General features: G+C 33.4%; 1 protein-coding gene across 1 annotated transcript in view; it reads left to right on the top strand.

Annotated features, from left to right (window-relative positions):
• The window catches only part of Agmo (alkylglycerol monooxygenase), a 333523-nt gene that overhangs the window by 107299 nt on the left and 203099 nt on the right, over positions 1–23125 (top strand). Inside the window, exon 4 of the mRNA XM_076863071.2 lies at positions 4753–4856. Coding sequence (XP_076719186.2) covers positions 4753–4856 — 104 coding nt within the window. The remainder of the gene's footprint in view (positions 1–4752; positions 4857–23125) is intronic.

Genomic DNA, 23125 nt, shown 5'->3' with positions numbered 1-23125 from the left:
TAAAGGGTCACTTCTCCCCAATCCATAGGTGACAACATATGAACTGAGAGTGATATATATATGTTTAGATGTATAGCCTATATAGACGACTAACTTCTAGACACAAACAGATTTCACATTATTCTAAAACATTTCTCCAAAATAATCTTTGTTTTCTGTTAAACACAGTTATAACTTAATACAACTCTCAAGTATGTATATTAATTTTCATGCAAATTTTTTAAAAAGTTTGTTCTTTATTAGATACTATTACAAAATGAAAAGTCAAACTACAGCCTAGGACAGAATAGATGGAAGTCTCATATCTAATAAAGGGCTTGTATGCAGAATATATCCAATATATTGAGAATATATTGATGTTAGAGTTTGTAAACAAGTCAGGATGGCGCCTGGCATTTTGCCAGGGGGAGTGGTTTGTGAGGTGGTGCCAGTGAGCCATTAAGTGTGGAGATTCCTTATTGGTTGACTGCTGTATCTAGTTTATGTTAATTAAGATAAGCTGTGTGGAATGTATAAATACCTCTGTTGTCCTACAATAAAGGGCTCCTACTCCTGCTGTATCAATCTACACAAGTTGTTCGTCACCCCCTGGTTATTTTGCTGCAGCCGGACTGCGGCATATTGAGATCTCCTGAAGAAAAAAATCCAACTAAATGTGGGCATACATTTTTAATAGTTACTTCAAAAATAAGATTACAGATAGCAAATAAACACATGGATCATTATCATTATCCACGACAGCTATGCAAATTAACATTTCAATGTGATACCTATCATAATGACTATCAAATAAATAAATAAAAATAAAATGAATGATTTCAAGTTCTTCCAGAGATGTGCAACAACTTGAACACTACTTGCACACTGCTGGAGCTAATACAAAAATGTACAGCCACTTTGGAAAAAGCATCTGATGGTTTCTTAAACTAAATGTAAACATACTGTACAGCTTAGCAATCCTACTCCTCAGCGAAGACTTCTGTTCACACAAAATTTCAATGACAATAGTGACAGAAGCTTTATGTGTAATTGTCAGAAAACAGGAAACATCTGAAATGTTCTTCACATGAATAAATAAAAACAACAACAACAGATTTGGCACATTTATATAAATGGAATATTGCTCAGCAATAAAAAGGAACAAACTACAATAATCACCACAAAATGGGGGAATTTTTTAATATATTATGATAAACAAAAGCAGTCAGATGCAAAAGAGCTAAATGCTTATGATTCCATTTATATGACATACTCAAGGTAAAACTATAAGAAAACAAATAAGTTAATGCCAGGGACAGAGAGTAGAGATGGGAGTAGATCTCTGCATTAATTTTTTATTGTTTTATAACAAATTAGTAGCCTAAAATAAGGCACTTTTATCACCTTATGATTTTTGTGAGTCAGAATGTGGGGATGGCTGACATATTCCTCTATCTCAAGCTTCATACAGTTGCATTTCAATGGTGCTGCTGTCAGTAATCTGCAGTGCCATCTGAAGGCTTGACTCGGGGAAGATCTGCTTCCAAATCCACATATCAATTCTTGGCAGGGTTCAGTAACCTTGTGGCATTTGGACTCAGAAGATTATTTCCTTCCTGGCTGGGCAGTCAGACACCTCTCCCAATTCCCTGTCATCTGCACTTCTCCAAAATGCATTTCACATCATACAACTGGCTTTCCTCAGACAGCATGCAAAAGCAAAAGTGAGCAACTGTGACATAAGCTACTGTCTTTTTTTTTTTGCAACTTAATATCAGCAAGGGCACCCTATTACCTTTTCCATTCTATTCTCTGGGAATTGCTAAATCAGCTGACACCCAAATAGAGAGAATTATAAATCAGCATGACTACCAGTGGACTGGAGTTACCAGGGAACATCCCCTCAACACCTCCCTGAATCCCACTCATTCATATTTCCTCCGCATTCAAGGGACTCTGCCTCTCCCAAAGTCACAAAATTCTGCCTTATTGCATTATCAATTCTAAGTCCATGATATCATCATCTGAGTCAGGGACCATCTTAGATTCTGTCTCCCTCCTCCACAAAGTGGGTTGGGGAGACTTGGGGGTTGATGAAACTGATTACATCTTGACTGTGGTAGTGATTACATAGCTGTATCTGTTAAAATCTTATAAAACTGAATATTCAAAGGATAGTTTTTACTGTCATTTATATTTATTAAAATTTTTAAAAATTAACATCTCAAGAATATAGTACAGTTGAATGTTACTTAAATTTTGGAAAAATTAATGGAATTGTTGACTAGGTATTAATAATATATATTTATGCAAATCTACACTTTGGCACTCACTGGAAAGCAGTATAATTGTTTCTAATTATGTGATTGAAAAATTATAATAACATTGCATAACTTATACAGTCTATAATTTGCTTATGGGAAAAGAAAAATATTGTTGTTGAAAAGAACATGTAATTATATTAATTAATTCTTTCATAGAAAGAAGCTCATTCAGAATAATATATTTTCCCTCTTTTGTTTTCTTTCCTTACAACAGACAATTTGTCAGTCCAAGTATTAGGGAAGATAAACATGTAAATGCACAGTTAACTTTTCCTCATTTAGTTCTCAAAAGAATTATTAGAACAGTTTTTTTATAAAATGATTTTTGTAAACATTTTTGAAAATTAACTTTCTTCCAGGCTGAATATAAATTGCAAAAAAAAAAAAAAAATCCAGTTTTCCTGCTTGTTTTTCCCATTTCTAAAAAGTGACAGAGGTAAGGTGGTAGGATCCTGTTACTGTACCCTGTTTATACAGCTGTACTTCATTGAAGGAAGGCTTGTGTTACACACAGTTTGTGATAGGAAGTAAATGCTTTTAAAACAACTAAAAAGACAGGTCTTTAACCTCCACCTTTGTGGATTCTTTGTTCCACCATTCTGTTCTGTGGAGATTATAAGGAAGTAGCTCCAATATATATTATGAGTCTCTAATGAAACCTTATCTAATTAGCTCATCCCCTTGTTAACTTATTTTATGGATGCATTAGGATGAATTTTTAAAATTAAATTCTGAGAAGTCCAAAAATATACAATGTGTTGTCTTATAAGAAAGATTTATAAGTAATAAGTTCTGAAAAGCATGGTGCTGAGTATGTTCTAAAGGGAAAATAGTGTTTAGATTGCTTCAAGTGTTCAATCTGTAAACAGTCTTAAAACCTTAGGAGATTCATCAACTTTATTACCTCTTGAACTCACACCACACAACACATGAAGAGAAACAGTGCCACAGAGTTTCTTATGTCTCTTACGTATAGCTGTGTGTATTAATCAATAAGCCAGAGATTTTGCTTCTAAATTATTTCAAAGATTATGGCAGGGAAGTTTGAGAGGTCATCATGGTGAATTAGTCCTCATTTGTATAGGAACAATTTTCTAAACTTCTTGGGTAGAAATATAGTGTCAATTTTAGAAATGATTAAAACATTAATTATTCAGTATATAAGTTACTTATCAGAAGCTGGGTAATGAAAATACTTTTATAGAAAAAATCTGATAAGCCTACCTATTCATAATCCTGTTCACAATATTTTCACTCTCACAAAATTAAGTTCTTCTTATATCTCTGAGCTATCACTTGTTAAGATAATTTTGCTTTCCATGTTTTGTTCGGTAACTCCCTAAACAAAGTGGTCAGAGACCATACAGCAACTGCCCAGATCAATAGACTGGTATTTTCACAATTAAGGTCCATAATTACAATCCCATACATCCAATCCTAAGCTTTTTAATTTATTATCTATACTGATAATGATACAATGATCATATCATGTGGTCAATTCCATCTCCTGGATTTGTAACAAAAGACCAAACATAAATTAGTTAAGTAAGAACAAATATATGTTTTTAATTGAGTGTTATATATAATGTGACATTTTTAGCTGGGATTTTCTTAAGATGAAAAATATCTACAGAAGGAAAAATATGGGCAGAATACGAAGTCACTTGACCTCTTGTGTTCCATTTTTTTTTTTTGAAGGGTCATTATGAAGTCATACTTGTAGGCAAAACAAGCCACTCTCCTTTTGAGTGTGTGTGTGATAAAAATAAAAACATTCATTGTCTTCTTTATCATAAGAACAATATCTACTATTTGGAAAAATTTTAGAAATATAATACTATCTTTGTAAGGTATGGGAAGAACCCTATATAACCATTATTTAATGTATTTCTGTAAATAAAAAGAAAACTTTAAATCTTAGGACTGAATATTGCTATTTTTCTTCTTATTTCAACATTTTTTAAGACTCTTCGAAAGCCATCAGGAAATAATATTATGTAATAATTCAGTCCAAAATTTATGTACTAATTTCTTCCATCAGGAATCTTCTTTAATTAGAAATGTTATCACATACTGAAAAATCATCACTATCCATTGACTACATTGTTACCACATTTCCAGTTGGCTTTTATGATCTGTCATATTGTAATATGTTAGTAAAGTGTAAATTTCAGAAGTTATTTTAGTTTGCTAGAGGCATTAATTATGTCATATATGCTATACATATTTATTGGCTACGTTTCAAGTTTTTATTTATTTATACTCTGTTGGCTCCCTGTTTACAAAAAATGATTTGAGCAGCCTTATTTCAATTATCATGGTGTTGGCTAGCTTTTCCAGAGATATTCCAGATTTTTCATCCTCACTCAACAGAGCAACATGCATAACTGGACATGGAAGTTACTTTGTTCTTTTTCTCATGGCTGCTTTCAAATTATGTGTTTTGCAGAGGTTAACATTATTTGGGCTGGACACCAAGTGCACCACAGTTCTGAGGACTATAACTTGTCTACAGCACTGAGACAATCTGTCCTCCAGATATATACTTCCTGGGTAAGTTGTATGAAATTGAATAAATGTGATATACTGATTGGTTTTTTAAGGCTTAACTATTTCTTTTTTTTTTCACCATTTTTAAAAAAGTTGTTTGGTTCTTTTTAGTTATACATGATAGCAGAATACATTTTGATATAATAATTACACAAGAATGGAATAGATCTTATTGTTATAGTCCAATTCTTAAGGATGTACATGATGTTACATTGCACATATATTTTTTAATATCTTTATTTTATTTATTTTTTTAATGTGGTGCTGAAGGTCAAACCCAGTGCCTCACACATGGGAGGCAAGTTCTCAACCACTGAGCTACAACTCCAGCCCTTGAACATATTTTTAAAAAGAGTATAGAATACTATTTTGAGTTAGCTTCAGGTTGTAAGCATGGTGTAATATGGAGTAAAAGGAAAGTTCTAGGGATTAAAATAAAAGCTCCAAGAAACCCTACATGCAAAGAGAAAACAGATTGTGATTTGACATTAGGGTTTACTATTTCATATCTCATGACTTTGATTGGTGTTTTGTAATGGAATTGGTATAAAACCATCTGCATTATTGACACTGCTCTATTAGTGTCTAGTTGAGAGTACTTGATCCCATCTGATTCAAATGTATAATATGTCAAGATCATTGTACTGTCATGTGTAACTAATTAAAACAAATAAATTTTAAAAATAATAAATAAAATAAAAGCATTCTGTTCATCTACAACTGCAAATTTTTTTTTTTTTAAAAAATGAACATTTAAAAAATGAAAACCCTTGTGCTATGGGTGTCCTATTAAGGAATTTGGAGCCCGACCCCACAATATGTAGATCAGAGCCAACTTTTTCTTCTATCAGATGCAGAGTCTCTGATTTGATATCTAATTCCTTGATCCACTTTGAGTTAACTTTTGTGCATGGCGAGAGGAGGGGATTCAGTTTCATTTTGTTGCATATGGATTTCCAGTTTTCCCAACACCATTTGTTGAAGATGCTATCCTTCCTCCATTGCATGCTTTTAGTTCCTTTATCAAAAATAAGATAGTTGTAGCTTTGTGGATTGGTCTCTGTGTCCTCTATTCTGTACCATTGGTCCACCCGCCTGTTTTGGTACCAGTACCATGCTGTTTTTGTTACAATTGCTCTGTAATATAGTTTGAAATCTGGTATCGCTATACCGCCTGATTCACACTTCCTGCTTAGAATTGCTTTTGCTATTCTGGGTCTTTTATTTTTCCATATGAATTTCATGATTGCTTTCTCTATTTCTACAAGAAATGCCATTGGGATTTTGATTGGCATTGCATTAAATCTATAGAGAACTTTTGGTAATATCGCCATTTTGATGATGTTAGTTCTGCCTATCCATGAACAGGGTATATTTTTCCATCTTCTAAGATCTTCTTCTATTTCTCTCTTTAGGGTTCTGTAGTTTTCATTGTATAAGTCTTTCACCTCTTTTGTTAGGTTGATTCCCAAGTATTTTATTTTTTTCTGAAGATATTGTGAATGGAGTATTTTTCCTCATTTCCGATTCAGAAGTTTTGTCACTGATATACAGAAATGCCTTTGATTTATGCGTGTTGATTTTATATCCTGCCACTTTGCTGAATTCATTTATTAGTTCTAGTAGTTTTTTTGTAGACCCTTTTGGGTCTTCTAGGTATAGAATCATGTCATCCGCAAACAGTGATAATTTAAGTTCTTCTTTTCCTATTTTTATGCCTTTAATTTCTTTTGTCTGTCTAATTGCTCTGGCCAGTGTTTCGAGAACTATATTGAATAGAAGTGGTGATAGAGGGCATCCCTGTCTTGTTCCTGATTTTAGAGGGAATGCCTTCAATTTTTCTCCCCCAGAATGATGCTAGCCTGAGGCTTAGCATAGATAGCTTTTACAATGTCGAGGAAAGTTTCTGTTATCCCTAGTTTTTCTAATGTTTTGAACATAAAGGGATGCTGTACTTTGTCGAATGCTTTTTCTGCATCTATCGAGATGATCATATGGTTCTTATCTTTAAGTCTATTGATGTGGTGAATAACATTTATTGATTTCCATATATTGAACCATCCTTGCATCCCAGGGATGAATCCTACTTGATCATGGTGCACAATTTTTTTGATGTGTCTTTGTATCCGATTCGCCAGAATTTTATTGAGGATTTTTGCATCTAGGTTCAAGAATCAACAAATGGGACTTACTTAAACTGAAAAGTTTTTTCTCAGCAAGAGAAACAATAAAAGAGGTAAATAGGGAGCCTACATCCTGGGAACAAATTTTTACTCCTCACACTTCAGATAAAGCTCTAATATCCAGAGTATACAAAGAACTCAAAAAATTAGACAATAATATAACAAATAACCCAATCAACAAATGGTCCAAGGACCTGAACAGACACTTCTCAGAGGAGGACATACAATCAATCAACAAGTACATGAAAAAATGCTCACCATCTTTAGCAGTCAGAGAAATGCAAATCAAAACCACCCTAAGATACCATCTCACTCCAGTAAGATTGGCAGCCATTATGAAGTCAAACAACAACAAGTGCTGGCAAGGATGTGGGGAAAAGGGTACTCTGGTACATTGTTGGTGGGACTGCAAACTGGTGCAGCCAATTTGGAAAGTAGTATGGAGATTCCTGGGAAAGCTGGGAATGGAACCACCATTTGACCCAGCCATTGCCCTTCTCGGTCTATTCCCTGAAGACCTTAAAAGAGCATACTACAGAGATACTGCCACATCGATGTTCATAGCAGCACAATTCACAATTGCTAGACTGTGGAACCAACCCAGATGCCCTTCAATAGATGAGTGGATAAAAAAAATGTGGCATTTATACACCATGGAGTATTACGCAGCACTAAAAAATGACAAAATCATGGAATTTGCAGGAAAATGGATGGCATTAGAGCAGATTATGCTTAGTGAAGCTAGCCAATCCCTAAAAATCAAATACCAAATGTCTTCTTTGATATAATGAGAGCAACTAAGAACAGAGCAGGGAGGAAGAGCAGGAAGAAAAGATCAACATCAATCAGAGACATGAGGTGGGAGGGAAAGGGAGAGAAAAGGGAAATTGCATGGAAATGGAGGGAGACCCTTAATGTTATACAAAATTACATATAAGAAGTTGTGAGGGGAAGGGGAAAATAAACAAGGAGGGAAATGAATTACAGTGGATGGGGTAGAGAGAGAAGATGGGAGGGGAGGGGAGGGGAGGGGGGATAGCAGAGGATAGGAAAGGTAGCAGAATACAACAGTTACTAATATGGCATTATGTAAAAATGTGGAGGTGTAACCGATGTGATTCTGCAATCTGTATTTGGGGTAAAAATGGGAGTTCAAAATCCACTTGAATCTAATATATGTAATACGAGATGTCAAGAGCTTTGTAATATTTTGAACAAACAATAAAAAAAATGAAAACCCAAAAAAGTTATTTAGAAAAACATAAAATGACCAAAAACTTATAGCCAGAGGGATATTGTATTACCTATTCTTAACTATTACAATTAGGAAATTAAATGGTATGTTAGGGACTATGTCAAGTCACCAGAAAAATCATGGAGTATTTTCTTGGAATACCTTCTTTACTTAATGCTAAATAATTTAAAACATTTGTGTATCAAAGCAAACTTTGTGGAGTAAAATGCTTATTAGGAGTATTTTAGTTCGAGAAACATAGGGTCCAAACTTCTCAATCTATAGAAAAATAATCTGATGATTCAAGCAATTAAGTCACTTGATCAAGTACTCTCAACTAGGCTCAACTATTTCTATTTCCTCCTATTAAACTAATAGAAGATGTTTACAAAATTTTCCTCCGTGAGGTCAGACCCTAAAACATTTCTTTCTTCTCTGCGAGACCAGACACACATGAAGCAAATGGCAGTCTTTTGTTTGGCCTAAGAACACACCTTGACATATACAGCAATATGAGAAAGTGACTGGCATTTTAAATTTACTCTCAACTAGTAAGGTAATGTACAAACAATGTATCCCAATCCAAATACATACAAACAGCTTTCATTAGAAACTTTTAAGAGCAATTTAAAAAGTCAGTTCCTATTTCTGCATGACTAGGTAACATCTACTTCAACCCCTTGCTTTTTTACATTGTTTAGTTGAGAAATAGTAACTGTATATATTTATAGGGTACAATGTGATGTTTCTTTACATATTTATATTTCAGAATTATCAAATCATGGAAATTAACATATCCATAGGTGTAAAGATTTATCTTTTCTTTAAGGGAAGAACATTTAAATCCTCTCTTGTAGATATTTAAAAATATACAATATATTACTACTAACTATAGTCATCTTGTCATGCAATGAAACACCAGAAATTGCTTCTTTAACTTTGTATCAGATGACAAATGCCTGCATTTTTTTCTCCACCTCTACCCTCACACTGACATGACCCTCTTCTGTTAACTACAGTTATACTCTCCATTTTAATTTTTTAACTTCCACATATAAGTAAGATCACACATTATTCATCTCTCTATGTCTGGCTTATTCCACTTACCATAACAATTGCCTGTAGGTTCATTCATGTTGTCAGAAATAACAAAATTTCCTATGTTAAGGCTGAATCATTTTCCATTGTGTATGTACCACAGTTCTTAAGCCAGTCATCCACTGATAGAAACTTAAGATTGTTTCTATATCTTAGAAACTTAAGATTGTTTCTATATCTTAGTTAGTATGAATAATGCTGCAATAAATATGTGGGTCCAAACATCTCTTTGGCATGTGGATTTCAATTACTTTGTATATAATCCCTGTAGCAGGATTATTGGATCATAAGGTAATTCTACTTGTAATTTTTTGAGGAAATTCAATGATGTTTTCCAAAATAGTTCTACTAATACACAATAGTACTGACAGTGTTAAGCATTCCCTTCTCTCTGTATCTTTGCCAACACTTCTTATGTTTAATCATTTGATAATTCATTTGATATCCCATTTTGATCTTAATTTACATTTCTCTCTGAATAGAGATGTTGTACAGTTTTGCATTTATCTGTTGATCATTCCTATTTCTTCTTTTGAGAAATGTCTATTCCAGTTCCTTGCCCATCTTTAATTGGGCTATTTGTTATATTATTTTATATTAACTCAAACTCAATAGCTTGAGTTCCTTATATATAAAATATTGTTCCCTTATGTAATATATATTTTGGAAACATTTTCTTCCAATGTGTGAGTTGTATTTTCACTCTAGTATTTCATTTGCTGTGCAGAAGCTTTTTAGTTTGATAAAATATCATTTGTTTATTTTTACTTTTGTTTCCTGTGCTGTTGAAATCTTATTCAAAAATCTCTGCCAGATCAATATCATGCAGGCTTTCACCTATATATTTTATCTATTAGCTTTATAATTTCAGGTCTTATGTTTAAGTTTTTAGCCCATTCCAAGTTTCTTATATAAAGATCCACTTTCATTCTTCTGTGAAAACATTGATTATATATTGAGAAAACACTACGTATACCAAGAATTATTAGAATTGATAAACAAATTCAGTAAAGTTGCAGGATATAAAAATCAACTTATGAAACTCAGCAGCATTGCTAAATGCTAACACTAATTTGTCTGAAAAAAATGATTAAGAAAAAATCCCATTTATAATAGCAACAAAAAAATTAAATATACAACCTACTTTAGGAGTAAATTTAACTAAGGAAGTGAAAGCTCTACACTGCAAACTATGAAACATCAATGAAAAAAATAAATGGAAAGATACTGATGCTCATAGATTTTTAGAAGAATCAATATTATAATTTTCTACTCCCCGAAGTGATCTAGAGTCAATAAAGTTCCTATCAAAATTCCAATGTCTTTTGTCATAGGAACAGAAAAAAAATTCTAAAATTCACGTAGAAACATAAAATACACTAAAGAGCCAAAGCAATCTTTGTCCAAAAGAACAAAGCTGAAAGCATCTCACTAAGAGATTTCAAAATACATTACAGATCTGCAGTAATCAAAACAGCAAGGTATTAGCATAAAAAGACATATTACCAGTAGAATAGGATAGAAAGCCCAGAAATAAGTCCACAAATAGATCAACTGACTTTCAATAACAGTACCTTGAGTGCACATCTGGAAAGACAGTCTCCTCTGTTTTTGTTTTTCCTTTTAGTCATATTACATCAGTTAGTAAGATGCTTACTATGGTTTGGATATGGTACACCCAAGCTGTTGTGTTGGGAGCTTGATCCCCATGGTGGTGATACTGGGGCTGTATGGAGCATTTAAGAGTTTAAGCTTGGTAGAAAGTATTTAATCCTTTGGAAGTGTGCCCCCAGAAGGAATTGTAGATCCCCATTTGCTCTCCTTGGTTTCCTGTCTGGAATGTGATTGCTTACTACCACATCCATTTTTGACATGATCTTACACAGCCAAAATAGGAGCTTTGCAGAGCCCACGTCATATTTTTGGATTTCCAGCAACTAAAATTGTGAGATAAGTAAGCATCTTTTCTTTATAAGTCATCTTTTTTTTTTGGGTATTTCTTTGTAGTGTCAGCAGTGGATTAATACAATGCTCAACAAAGTTCCCCAAAAACCTCTTGCACAAGGGGAATAAGAACAACCACTACTAGAAATAGGGTCTGGTTCTAAGGTTTTTCTGTCTCACTGGACAACCCTGAGCTACCTGATAATATCCTTTTCTGTGATTTCCCCTGCTTAGCTCTTTTTGGCTATCAAAACACTGTCCTTAAATGAATGTTGAACCCAGAGGTACTCAACCACTGAGCCACATCCCCAGGCCCTTCTTATGTTTTTTTTTTTTTTTTTTTTTTTTTTTGAGACAGGGTCTCACCAAATTTCTTTGGGCCTCACTAAATTGCTGAGACTTGCTTATTATCTCTTTTGATCCTCATAAATAAGTTTATGGTTTTCTAGGTCAAATATCATTATCATCAGGGAACTGAAGATCAATGAGTTGAATTATACATCTAGTTAGAAAAAGGTCAAGTACTTGAAACCCAATGCTTCAAAACTGATAAAAGATATAATGGCATGGGTGATAACCCCAAAATTTGCACAGGAGTATAGGCAAAACAAATCTATAAGCCTGTTATAGTAGTAATACATTTGTTGGAATGGATCTTGTAAGAAATCCAGCCCAAACCCATCATAATACAAACCTGTGTTAAAACTTGGATTCATTTCCTAGGACTATTGTAATAAAACACAACAAACTGCCTGGCTTAGAAAAACAAAAATTTATTGCTTCTCAGTTCTAGAAGCCAAATGTCAAAATCAGGATATTGACAAGACAGTGCATCTTCTCTTCTAAGTTCTGGTAGTTTCTGGGCTTGCAAATGCATAACTCTAGTGTCTATATAGTATGATGCCTATTCTTTTGTCTAAATTTCCCCTGTTTAAATAAGTACACTAGTCATACTAATTTAACGCTCATCTAACTCCAGTATGACTGTATAATAACTAATTATATCTGCAATGACCCTTTTTCCAAACAAAGTAACATTCTGGGGTAGTAGAGGGTGTGATTTCAATGTGTAAATTTGAGGGAGGGGAGTACAGTAGAATACACAACATAACTTTAAGCAGTAAACATGGAAAATAAATAAACATATATTTTCATCACCTATAGTTTGTCCTGGAACTCTGGATGGTTAAACACAGAAGAAAATATAGTTTAGCTGTATTTAATAAATATGGAAATGTATTTAATAAATGTCCAGAGTATTGAATGGAAGGAAGACAAGGTCTTGGGATGGAGGAGATGTCTGCTCTTTTTTTTCTGCATAATTTTTTTCACATTTTTTTGATGCAGTGTAGTTATACATATTGATGTGATTTACTGTTACATATTTGTACATAGTATCCTCAAAAAAAAAAAACAGGAATAACTCTAACCAAGGAAATCAAAGATCTCTTCAATGAAAACTATAGAACTTTGAAGAAAGAAATTGAAGAAGACGTGAGAAGTAGTAGTGTCTCTTTTATGTAATTAGTTGCACACTTGCTTTGGGCTTAAATATTTATTATCATTTTATATTCTTATTGTATTGTTCCCTTTACAAATATAAAATGACATTTTTGTCACTCCTGATTAATTTTGGTATAAAATATGCTTTTCTGAAATGAGACTAGCTACTCCTGCTTCTTTTTTTGCTTCATTCACAGGGTTTATCAGTACCATCCTTTCACTTTCAGCTTGTCTATGTAAGGTGCATCCCTTGCAAAAAACATATAGTTTGGTCTTGGTTTTTAATCCACAAGCCTATGTCTCTTAATTGGAAAATGTAGATCATTTAAATTAAATGTTATTATAGAGAGGTTTTTATTAATTACTGACATTTTGATTTACTTATCATGTTTAATTTAGTCCTGTTTCTTACTTGCTTAACTATTCTTCAAATGAGATTTGTTCCTTTTTGAGTTCTGAGGTTTACTTTTTATTTCTTCCATGTGCAGTATTTCTTTAATAAGTTCTGAAATGCCTGTTTAGTAGTTATTAATTCTTCTATTTTCTGCTTTTCTTGGAAGGTTTTTATTTCATCTTCAATTATGGACAACAGCTTTGCTCATTGTAGCAGTCTTCATTGACATTATTTTCTTTCAGGGCTTAGAACATATCACTGGTACTCTTCCTGACTTGTAGAAATTGTGCTGAGAAATCAGAAGTGATTCTGATTGTCTTGCCTCTAAATATGACCTGATATTTTTTTCTTGAGTCTTTTAAAATTCTATCTTTGTTCTCTAGGTTTGGCATTTTTATTACAATGTATTGTGGAAATGTTCTTTTTTGATCTCATCTCTTTGGGCTTCTGAATTCATCCCAGATAGGTCCATCTCATTATGAAGGTTGGAAAATTTTTCTTTTCTTATTTCCCTGACGAGTTTATCCATTCCACTAGCCCACATTTTCTATCCCTTCTCAATTCCAGTGATGCTTTAAATTGAATCCTTACATGTTGTCCCAAATTTCTTATACATTCTGATCATGGCTATTTTTTTTCTTTCTTTCTTTAATACTGTCTGAATGTTCAAGACTGGCCACTCTAACTTCCATGTCTAAGATTCTGTCTTCAGCATGGTCTACTGTAGAGAGATTTCCAGTTAAATATTTTGTTTGATTTTTGTATGTAGTTCATTGCCAAGAATTCTGTTTGGTTCTTTTTTCAATATTTCTATCTTCTTATTGAATTTCACATTCATATTCAAACTGACTTCTTTAGTTTATCCAGTTAATTTACTATGTTCTCTTGAAATTTATTGATCATTTTTATAATAATTCTTTTTAATTTACTATCTGATATTTCATCTACTTCAATATTTTGAGAGTTATTTGCTGGTGAATCATGAACTTTAAGAGGTGTTGTGTTTGCTTGATTCTTCATATTTCTTGTATCCATTTATAAGGTTTTCTGCATCTCTTGAAAGGGATTTATCTTCTTATGTGTAGAACTATGTACGCACAGTCTTCACTTTCCAAAATATCCTATAATCATCTGGATTGAGACCCCTTTATAGGTGTGGTGTCCATAGCCTTTTCATTATTTCTCTGTTTTTGATATAAAAATGGATATCTGTAGGTGGCATCTGGATGCCTACCCCTAGTTGTTTCTACTTGGAGCCTTGTCATTAGAATGTATTTTGGCCTCTTCTGTTCTTTGCATTAGAGTATAACTGAAGATTGTCATTAATTTGTGTGTGAATCAAGGTGTGATGTCTTTTGGTTGAGCTGCATTCAGCATCAGAGTTTTTATCCTATGAACTTATAGTGTCCCTATAGGTTCCCAGCACCTCACAGAATCCAGGGAAACAAACAATAGTAACAACCAACACAAAGAATATACAGTTTTAACCTAAATACTTGGGTTCTACTATGATATCTATAATGTTAATTGCCACAAAACCCAGAATTGGTTGGCTCAGCAATTATGAACACCAAAAAACAATAAGTAACCATGAGTTATATCTGGCATTAAAGCAAAGAACAAGTGTCAACTATATCAGCCATAGCAGTAATAATTGCAATAACATTAATGGTGGGAGCAGTAGTTATATAAATCAATTGGTATTAAAAGATGGTAAGAAAACAGTCAATTAAAAGAAAATGTGACAGGAAGGTAGAAAAGAGTTAATAATTTCAAAAAGTAAACAGAGAGAATGCAGATGAGATGTAGCTTTTTATGCTCATAAGGAGGATCAGAAATAATAGAAATAACAAAGTAAATGGAGAATGAAGGAGTGAATAATAGAATTTGGCTATTAGCAGAAGACAAGAGAATGAGAAAAAGAGAAACAAAGGAAAAACAATATAAAACACAATCAAAATATATAAACCCCAAATCCTAACCCTCAATAGGCAAGGTAAATAATAATAATAATAACATTTTAAAAATGCTAAAATGAAAAAAATGAAACAAATATGTTTATTATATATGTTCATGAACCAAAAACACAGCTAAAATACACACACACACAGAAACAGAAACAAAGAAAAAAATGATTCTTAATGAAAAATTAAGGAATTGTTTCCACTGAAGTGGTCAAAATAGTCAATGAGAATAGAAAGAACAGAACTGTTTATACCTGACTGTCTTTTCATTTCTTTATAGGCTATGTACTGTGAGTGAGGGCTGGGGGGTCATTAACCCCTTCCTCTTTTTGTGTTGCTTACCAAAATGCCAGTTGGAGTTGCCTCAGACTGAAGTTAGTTCAAATAATTTCAGCTTCTCTTCTCCCCAGTATAATGTAGGGTAAAATGAGAAGTACTATTAGTTGTAGATTTTTCTGCACAGACCAGATGGATGCAATCTCAGGCCCACCCTCCCTTTTTAGGCAATACCTGTATTAATACAGTCTTTTGTAATCTTGTACAAAATAGGCTGAATAATAGTTTACTAAAATATTCTGAAAAACATTTTGTCTCTCTTAGGGGCAAATCAACATGTTCCATGAATTTAATATCTGAGGAATCATCAGGAAAAAATTTATTAGAGCATCATATATTTCAGAATTTGAAGAAATCATGGATATAATATCTTTAGGTCATCTATTTTTAAGGCTAAAAAAATGAATCTCAGAAAACTCCATTATGTCACACCATATTGAACATTGCTGAGTTGGAAATCAAGTCTAGATGCCTGATGCCAGTTTTTTTGAATTTTTATCCTGGCTTCGCTTACATTATTCCTGCTATAGAGTCATGGCATCCAAAGTTACAGATAATTAAAAATCTAAGTGAAATGCAGATTCACCCCTTTCTTATTTCTGGGGAAATATCCCCTTTATAATCTCTTGCCCTTTTGTCAGGCACATAGAAAAAAGTACAGAATAAGGAAATGAGCATTGGGAATTTATCATAAGATGTTAATATTTTGAAGATGGAGATGAGCAAACTTGAGCAAGGGCAGTGAGTTGTAGGGGTTGTAAGTCAACCTCGATCTTTTTTTAATATTTACTTTTTAGTTGTAGTTGAACACAGTACCTTTATTTTATTTATTTATATGGGTGCTGGGAATCGAACCCAGGGCCTCCCATATGCTAGGCAAGCATTTTACCACTGAGCCATGACCCCAGCCCTGGATTCTTGACCATCACTATTAGGTCCCTTAAAAGATAAAAACAAGTTTAGGTGCTGATAATTAATGATATGTAATAGATATTTCAAGATATTAAAATCAAACAGCAGACTTCAGGTCTCTTCATTTTCTTGGATTCATTTGTAAGATTCTCCTCATCAGCACTAGTATAGAAAGCCTACAATTTTGCAGTTACCCAGGTAACAATGCACTTTACCACAAAAAATAAATAAGTCACGTCTTTGAAAAGAAAATTAATGTGTGAAATGAAGAGAAAAATTAAGCTCGGAGTATGTTTCTTCCATATTATCATAAAAATCAGAGTGGCACATCTATCATGTAAATAAGTTAAAGTTAAGAATTCAATTTTCTAGAATTTCTAGCCATATTATATGTTTTTTAAATGAAATTTAAGCTTAGAAAGAGCTGCAGTGTATAGAGTGCTATTTAAAGTAGATGGTAAGTGCCTCTTTATTTACTATATACTGTAATATCTTGTTTTGTAAAACACTTCAATCTTTGATTATAAATCTTAATATTATGCCTTGATGAAAATAACAAAATAGGTTTAGACCCATGAATGTTATTAATGTATAATAGTGTCAAGGTTAACATTTCACTGTTTTCTAATTTCATAGATAAAACATCTAAATACTTCAATTTTATTTTCAAAACAGAGACAGAAGTGTTTGAAAAATAAGAATGGGATTTTTGCCAAAGGGACATAGGATCCACCTGAAAAGATCATCCAATGGCAGGAATATGAAACAACTAAAAGATAAAATATATAACAGAATTATAATCCAAAATATGATATAAATACCCTTGAAATTAGCTATAAATGATTGATTGAAAAACTAAATGGGGACAAAAAAATTGGAGACAAATTTCTTTAAAGAATTTCATTAAGATTCTGAGAATATGGCAGAGTAGAGGAGGTGGCTTTTCAATTTGCTCCATGGCCTGAGACTGAGGTAGCAGATACACTGCTTTTGAGTAAGGTGGGGAAAGAGGGATTTCACTGGGATTTGATACTGGACACTCAAAGCAGGGTGGAGGCTTTGAGAAAGTTGGATACAATAAATTAAAGAAGAAAGCCAGTGGCAGAGAGCCAATCCACCATGAGCAAAAGGAGGGGTACAAGACAAAGCCCCATTTCAGGTAGCACTCTGGTGTGTCTTGGTGCAGAGAAATTTGAGATCAAAACCACTACCTGGGGACTGGGGATGTGACTCAAGTGGTAGCATGCTCGCCTAGCATGCACGGGGCGCTGGGTTTGATCCTCAACACCACATAAAAATAAAAAATAAAGATATTGTGTCCACCTAAAACTAAAAAAATAAATGTTAAAAAACAAAACACTACCTGAACTTATCTGAACCAATAGATAGCAAACAAAGCAGGTTCATGACAAGCACACTTGGGTATTAATTAACATGCACTGTGTCCTGACTGGTCACAGAGAGCAGGAGCAAGTTGGTGGCTAGCTCACCCTTCATGACATTAACAGGACTTGAAATATCAGAAGAAAAGAAAAGAAAAAAAAAAAAGCCTCACACAGCCACTGTATTTCAGCAGGCATCTAGTACTGGACCTAGGCAGTGGCTGGCATAAGGGGAGAGAAATGAGAGAAAACTGAGTCTCATATCAGACAGCTTCAATCTTAGGTCACTGCTACTGGTAATTGAGATCAATAAAATAACCAGAAATGGCTGACATCTCCCACTCCTTGATTCCTCTATCAGTATTTTACTTAAGAATAATTGAGAATATTAAGATAGACATTGACCACCCCATTCTGGTCAATTATTTTGACTACTTTCACCAGGATATTGTATTTCTTTCTTTTTTCATATATATATATATATATATATATATATATATATACATATATATATATATATACACACCGTTAAAGGATAAGAACAAGTTTTAGGCCCTGATAATTTATACATGCACTTATTTAACCTGTTTTCTCTCATATTTAGCATTTTTTAGTGTAATTATCTTTTTGTTTTAGCATTGTCTTATGAAGGAACATTGGATTGTATATCTTAGTTAGAACTTGTATTAATTCTATGTATTTATTTCTCTTATTTCTCTTTCAACCTTATATTCTGTTTTCAGCCTAATTCTATTTTTCTTTCTCCCTCTCTCCCAATACTGTGCTTTTCCTATTTTTCCCCCTCCTTCTATATAAACATAACCTGCTACTGCTCTTCAGCATCTCTTTGTTCACTTTCTGAAATTGTGAGTTCTTTCTAACTTCCTAACACATTTCTTTCCCCCCAATTAACCATATTTTTACCATTATTCAGAACTAAATGGTTTATATGCCCCTGCCCCCACTATTAATGCTAACATAGTCATTACTGCTGTGGATTATATAACGGACACATGCTTTTTTCTTTAAAGCCAGAACTAGTTCATGGTTATTATTTTGACTGCTGACAGTTGTTGAACCCACAATTCCTGTTGGTTGGTGGCAATTAATGTTGAATAGTAGATTCTGAGTGCTTACTTTAACACTGTTTAATATTCTTTGTTGTTTGCAACCATTTTACTATTGTTTATTTTTCTCCCATTCTGTGAGTTACTGAGAACCTACAGGGACAGACACTAAAAGTTCACAAGTTAGAGATTATGCTGTAGAACTAAACATTCCCTCACAGTACTCTTAATCAAAAAAGGGAGGAGACAAAAGCCCCAAACCATCAATAAGGACCCAAGGAGGAACAAGTAGACAGGAAACTTAGGTCCCACCCATTGACCTCTACTCATACATCAAAAACAGAGAGAAGGTCCAGAACAAATAAAATAAATACACATAAAAGGTCATGCCCCAAAAGAGGGCAACTGCTTCACTTGATGCATAAGACCAAGACCTCTGAAACATGAGATAACAGGCAAATAAATTCTACTTCCCACTAAGTCCATAAACCCAGTGATAGTGAAGTAGATAAAAATACAGAGAAAGATTATAAAAAAATTGATTATCAAAATGTTCAGTTTAGTAAAAGATGATCTAAGAAAGTAATTAAGAGAGTAAGAACAGGATATGAGAGACTATTTTAATAAAGAAACAAAAATAGTGAAAATTAAACAAGAAGAACTCCTAGAAATGAAAGATAGAATCACTCAAATTACAAGCCCAATTGAAGGCATCAATAACAGACTAGATGGTACAGAAAATAGAACCTCAGACCTTTGAGACAGAACTTCAGCCACTGAAGCCAGGTTATATGATTTCGAATACACAGAATGCAATAAAGAGAAAAAAATATAGAACATGACCAGAATATACAAGAACTCCAGAAAAACTTAAAAAGACCAAGTGTGAGAATCAATGGGACAGAAGGGAACATGGAGATATAAACTAAATGTATAAAGCATATTTTCAATGGGATAATTACAGAAAACTTCTCCCATATCAGAATGAGATAGATATCCACATATTGTAGACTTACAGGACCCACAATAGACCCAAACAAATGAGAAGGTCAATGATGCACATTATAATCAAAATGTCTGACATAGAAAAGAAGGAAATAATATTAAAAGCTACAAGAGAGAAACCTTAGGTCACATTTAGAGACAAACCAAAAAGACTCACATTTCATTTCTCTGCCCAGACCCTAAAATCAAGGAGGGCCTGGAATAAGATATTCTAAACCTAAAAGAAAACAACTGTCAACTAAAGTTACTATACCCAGCAAAACCCAGCTTCAAATTCAAGGGTGAAAAAAAACATTGAATGAGAAGAATGAATTAAAAGAATCCATGAACATCAAATGAGCACTACAAAGAGTACCCAAAGAACAACTTCATACCAAGAAACTAAAATACAGTTCCCAAAGCACACAAACTGAGGCTGTTCAATACAAGAATAATCCACTAAATGAGAATCACGATAGACTAAAATAAAGCAAAAAAACAATAGAACAGGAAAGCACAACCACATATCCATGCTAACACTGAATGTTAATGGTCTCAACCCCTCAATTAAAAGACATAGATTAGCAGAATGGATCAAAAAACAAAATCCAGCTATATGCTTTCTACAAGAGATCCATCATATAAGCAAAGACACCCACAAGCTGAAGGTAAAAGGATGACAAAAAATATTCTAGGCTTATGGTCCAAGAAAATAAGCAGGAGTAGCTATTCTCATTAAGTAGATTCCAAGCAAGAATTTGTCAGTAGACACAAAGAAGGCCATTACATCCTAGTAAAGGGAACATTCCAACAACAACAACAAAAAATAACCATAGTAAACATTTATGCCCAAATGTCTACCCACCTAATTACATGGAAAAAATATTTCCTGGCATTAAATACCACATAGACCCTAACACAATAATCCTGGGGGATTTCTATACCCCCTTATCACCAATAGACAGACCTTCAAAACAAACAATCAACAAAGTTATCTACCACCTCAACAATATCATATATCAAATGGCGCTAACTGATATCTATAGAACAGCTAAATTTACCTTCTTCTCATTTATGCAGGGAACTTTTTCCAAAATGTATCATATTCTAGGGTACAAAGAAAATCTTATAAAATATTAGAAATAATAATAATCCCATGTGTTCTATCAGATTAGAGTGGAATGAAACTAGAAATCGACAGCAAGAAAAAGAATAGAAACCACATAAAGACACAGAGATTGAATGCTACTCTCTTAAATGAAGAATGGATCAAAGTCCTAATGAGAACCAAAATCAAGAAATTTTTAGAAACAAATGAGAACCAAGATACAGCATGTCAAAATTTCTGGGACAGTATAAAAGCAGTTCTAGTAGACAATTTTTTTTTATAGCACTGAGTGCCTACAATTAAAACATACAGAGATCTCAAGTAAATAAGCTTATGTTCCACCTCAAGGCCTTAGAAAAATAGGAACAAACTAACTCCAAAACCAGTAGAAGTGAGGTGCTAAGCAACTCAGTGAGACCCTGACTCTAAATAATATACAAAAATAGGGCTGGGGATGTGGCTCAGTAGTCAGGTGCCCCTGAGTTCAATCCTTGCTATATATATATATATATATATATATATATATATATATATATATATATATATATATATATAAGAAAAAGAAAAAGAGGCCATAATACCAAAGCAGTATTCAGATTTAATGCAGTTCCCATCAAAATACCAATGACATTCTTCACAAAATTAGAAAAAAAAAGTTTTAAATTCATTTGGAAAAATATGAGACCCAGAATAGCCAAAGCAATATTAAGCAAGAAAAGTGAAGCTTGAGGCATCATAATACCTGATCTGATATTATACTATGGAGCTGTAGTAACAAAAACAGCATGGTATTGACAACAAAATAAACATTAAGACCAATAGAATAGATTAGAAGACACAGAGAAAAACCTACAACCTCTACCCTTCTGATATTTGACAAGGGTACCAACAATATATCTTGGAGAAAAAATAATGTTTTTACCAAATGGTGCTGGGAAAATGGGATAATTATATGTAGAAAAATGAAATTAGACCCCTATGTTTCACCCTGCATGACCCTCAAATCAAAATGTTTTAAAAATTTAGGAATGAGACGGGAAACCCTCCAACTACTAGAAGAAAACATAGTGTCAATTTTCTATCATATAGTTGCTGTCACACCCTTCTTTAACAAGAACCCAAAGCACAGGAAATAAACCAAGAATCAAAGTGGACGCCACTGCATAAAAACTTCTTCACAGATATGGAAAATTATTAAGAGTATGAAGAGAGAGTCAAAAGATTGGGAGAAAATCTCTAGCCAGCTACTCCTCTAATAGGGGATTCATATTGAGAATATACAAAGAACACAAAAATTTAACTGAAAACAAACAAAAACCCAAATAACCCAGTCAATAAATGGACAAAAGAAATATAAAGTTATCAATAGAAGAAGCACAAATGGCCAATAAATACATGAAAAAACGTTCCACATCTCTAGCCATCAGGGAAATGAAATCAAAACTGCAGTAAGATTTCATCTCCCTCCAGTCAGAATGACAATGATGGAGAATACAAACAACAATAAATATTGGCAAGGTTGTGGGGAGAAAGGAACACTTGAATATTTTTGGTGGGACTGGAGACGAGGGCAACCACTCTGGAAAAACAGTTTGGAGATTCCTCAAAAAACTAGGGATGGAATCACCATATGATTCAGCTATCATATTCCTGGGTATTTTCCCCAAAGATCTAAAATCAGCATACTACAATGATACAGCCACATCAATATTTATAGCAGTACAATTCACAATAGATAAATTATGCAAGCAACCCAATGCCCATCAATAGGTGGATGGATTAAGAGAGTGTGATTAATAACACACATACACACACACACACACACACACACACGCGTGCGCACACACACGGTGTTTTACTCAGACATTAAAAAGAATGAAATTATGACATTTTCTGGTAAATGGATAGAAATGGAGAATATATGCTAAGTGAAATTAGCCAAACTCAGAAACTCAAAGGTAAAATATTTTCTCTCATGTGCAGAAGCTAGAGTAAAATAAAGGAAAGGGGGAGGGAAGAATAAGATAACATAAGGAACTAATCAAATGCAAATTAATAGAAGAGCAAAAAACTAGTCTAGTAGATTGGGGGTGGGGTGGGAAGGAAATGGGGAAGGAAAATGGGGATTCATGAGCTAAAATTTATTTCTATGTTTGTATGAAT

This window comes from Callospermophilus lateralis, chromosome 1 (assembly GCF_048772815.1).
Source record: "Callospermophilus lateralis isolate mCalLat2 chromosome 1, mCalLat2.hap1, whole genome shotgun sequence".
In the NCBI taxonomy this organism is placed as follows: Eukaryota; Metazoa; Chordata; class Mammalia; order Rodentia; family Sciuridae; genus Callospermophilus; species Callospermophilus lateralis.
This window is presented reverse-complemented; position numbering and strand designations above follow the sequence as displayed.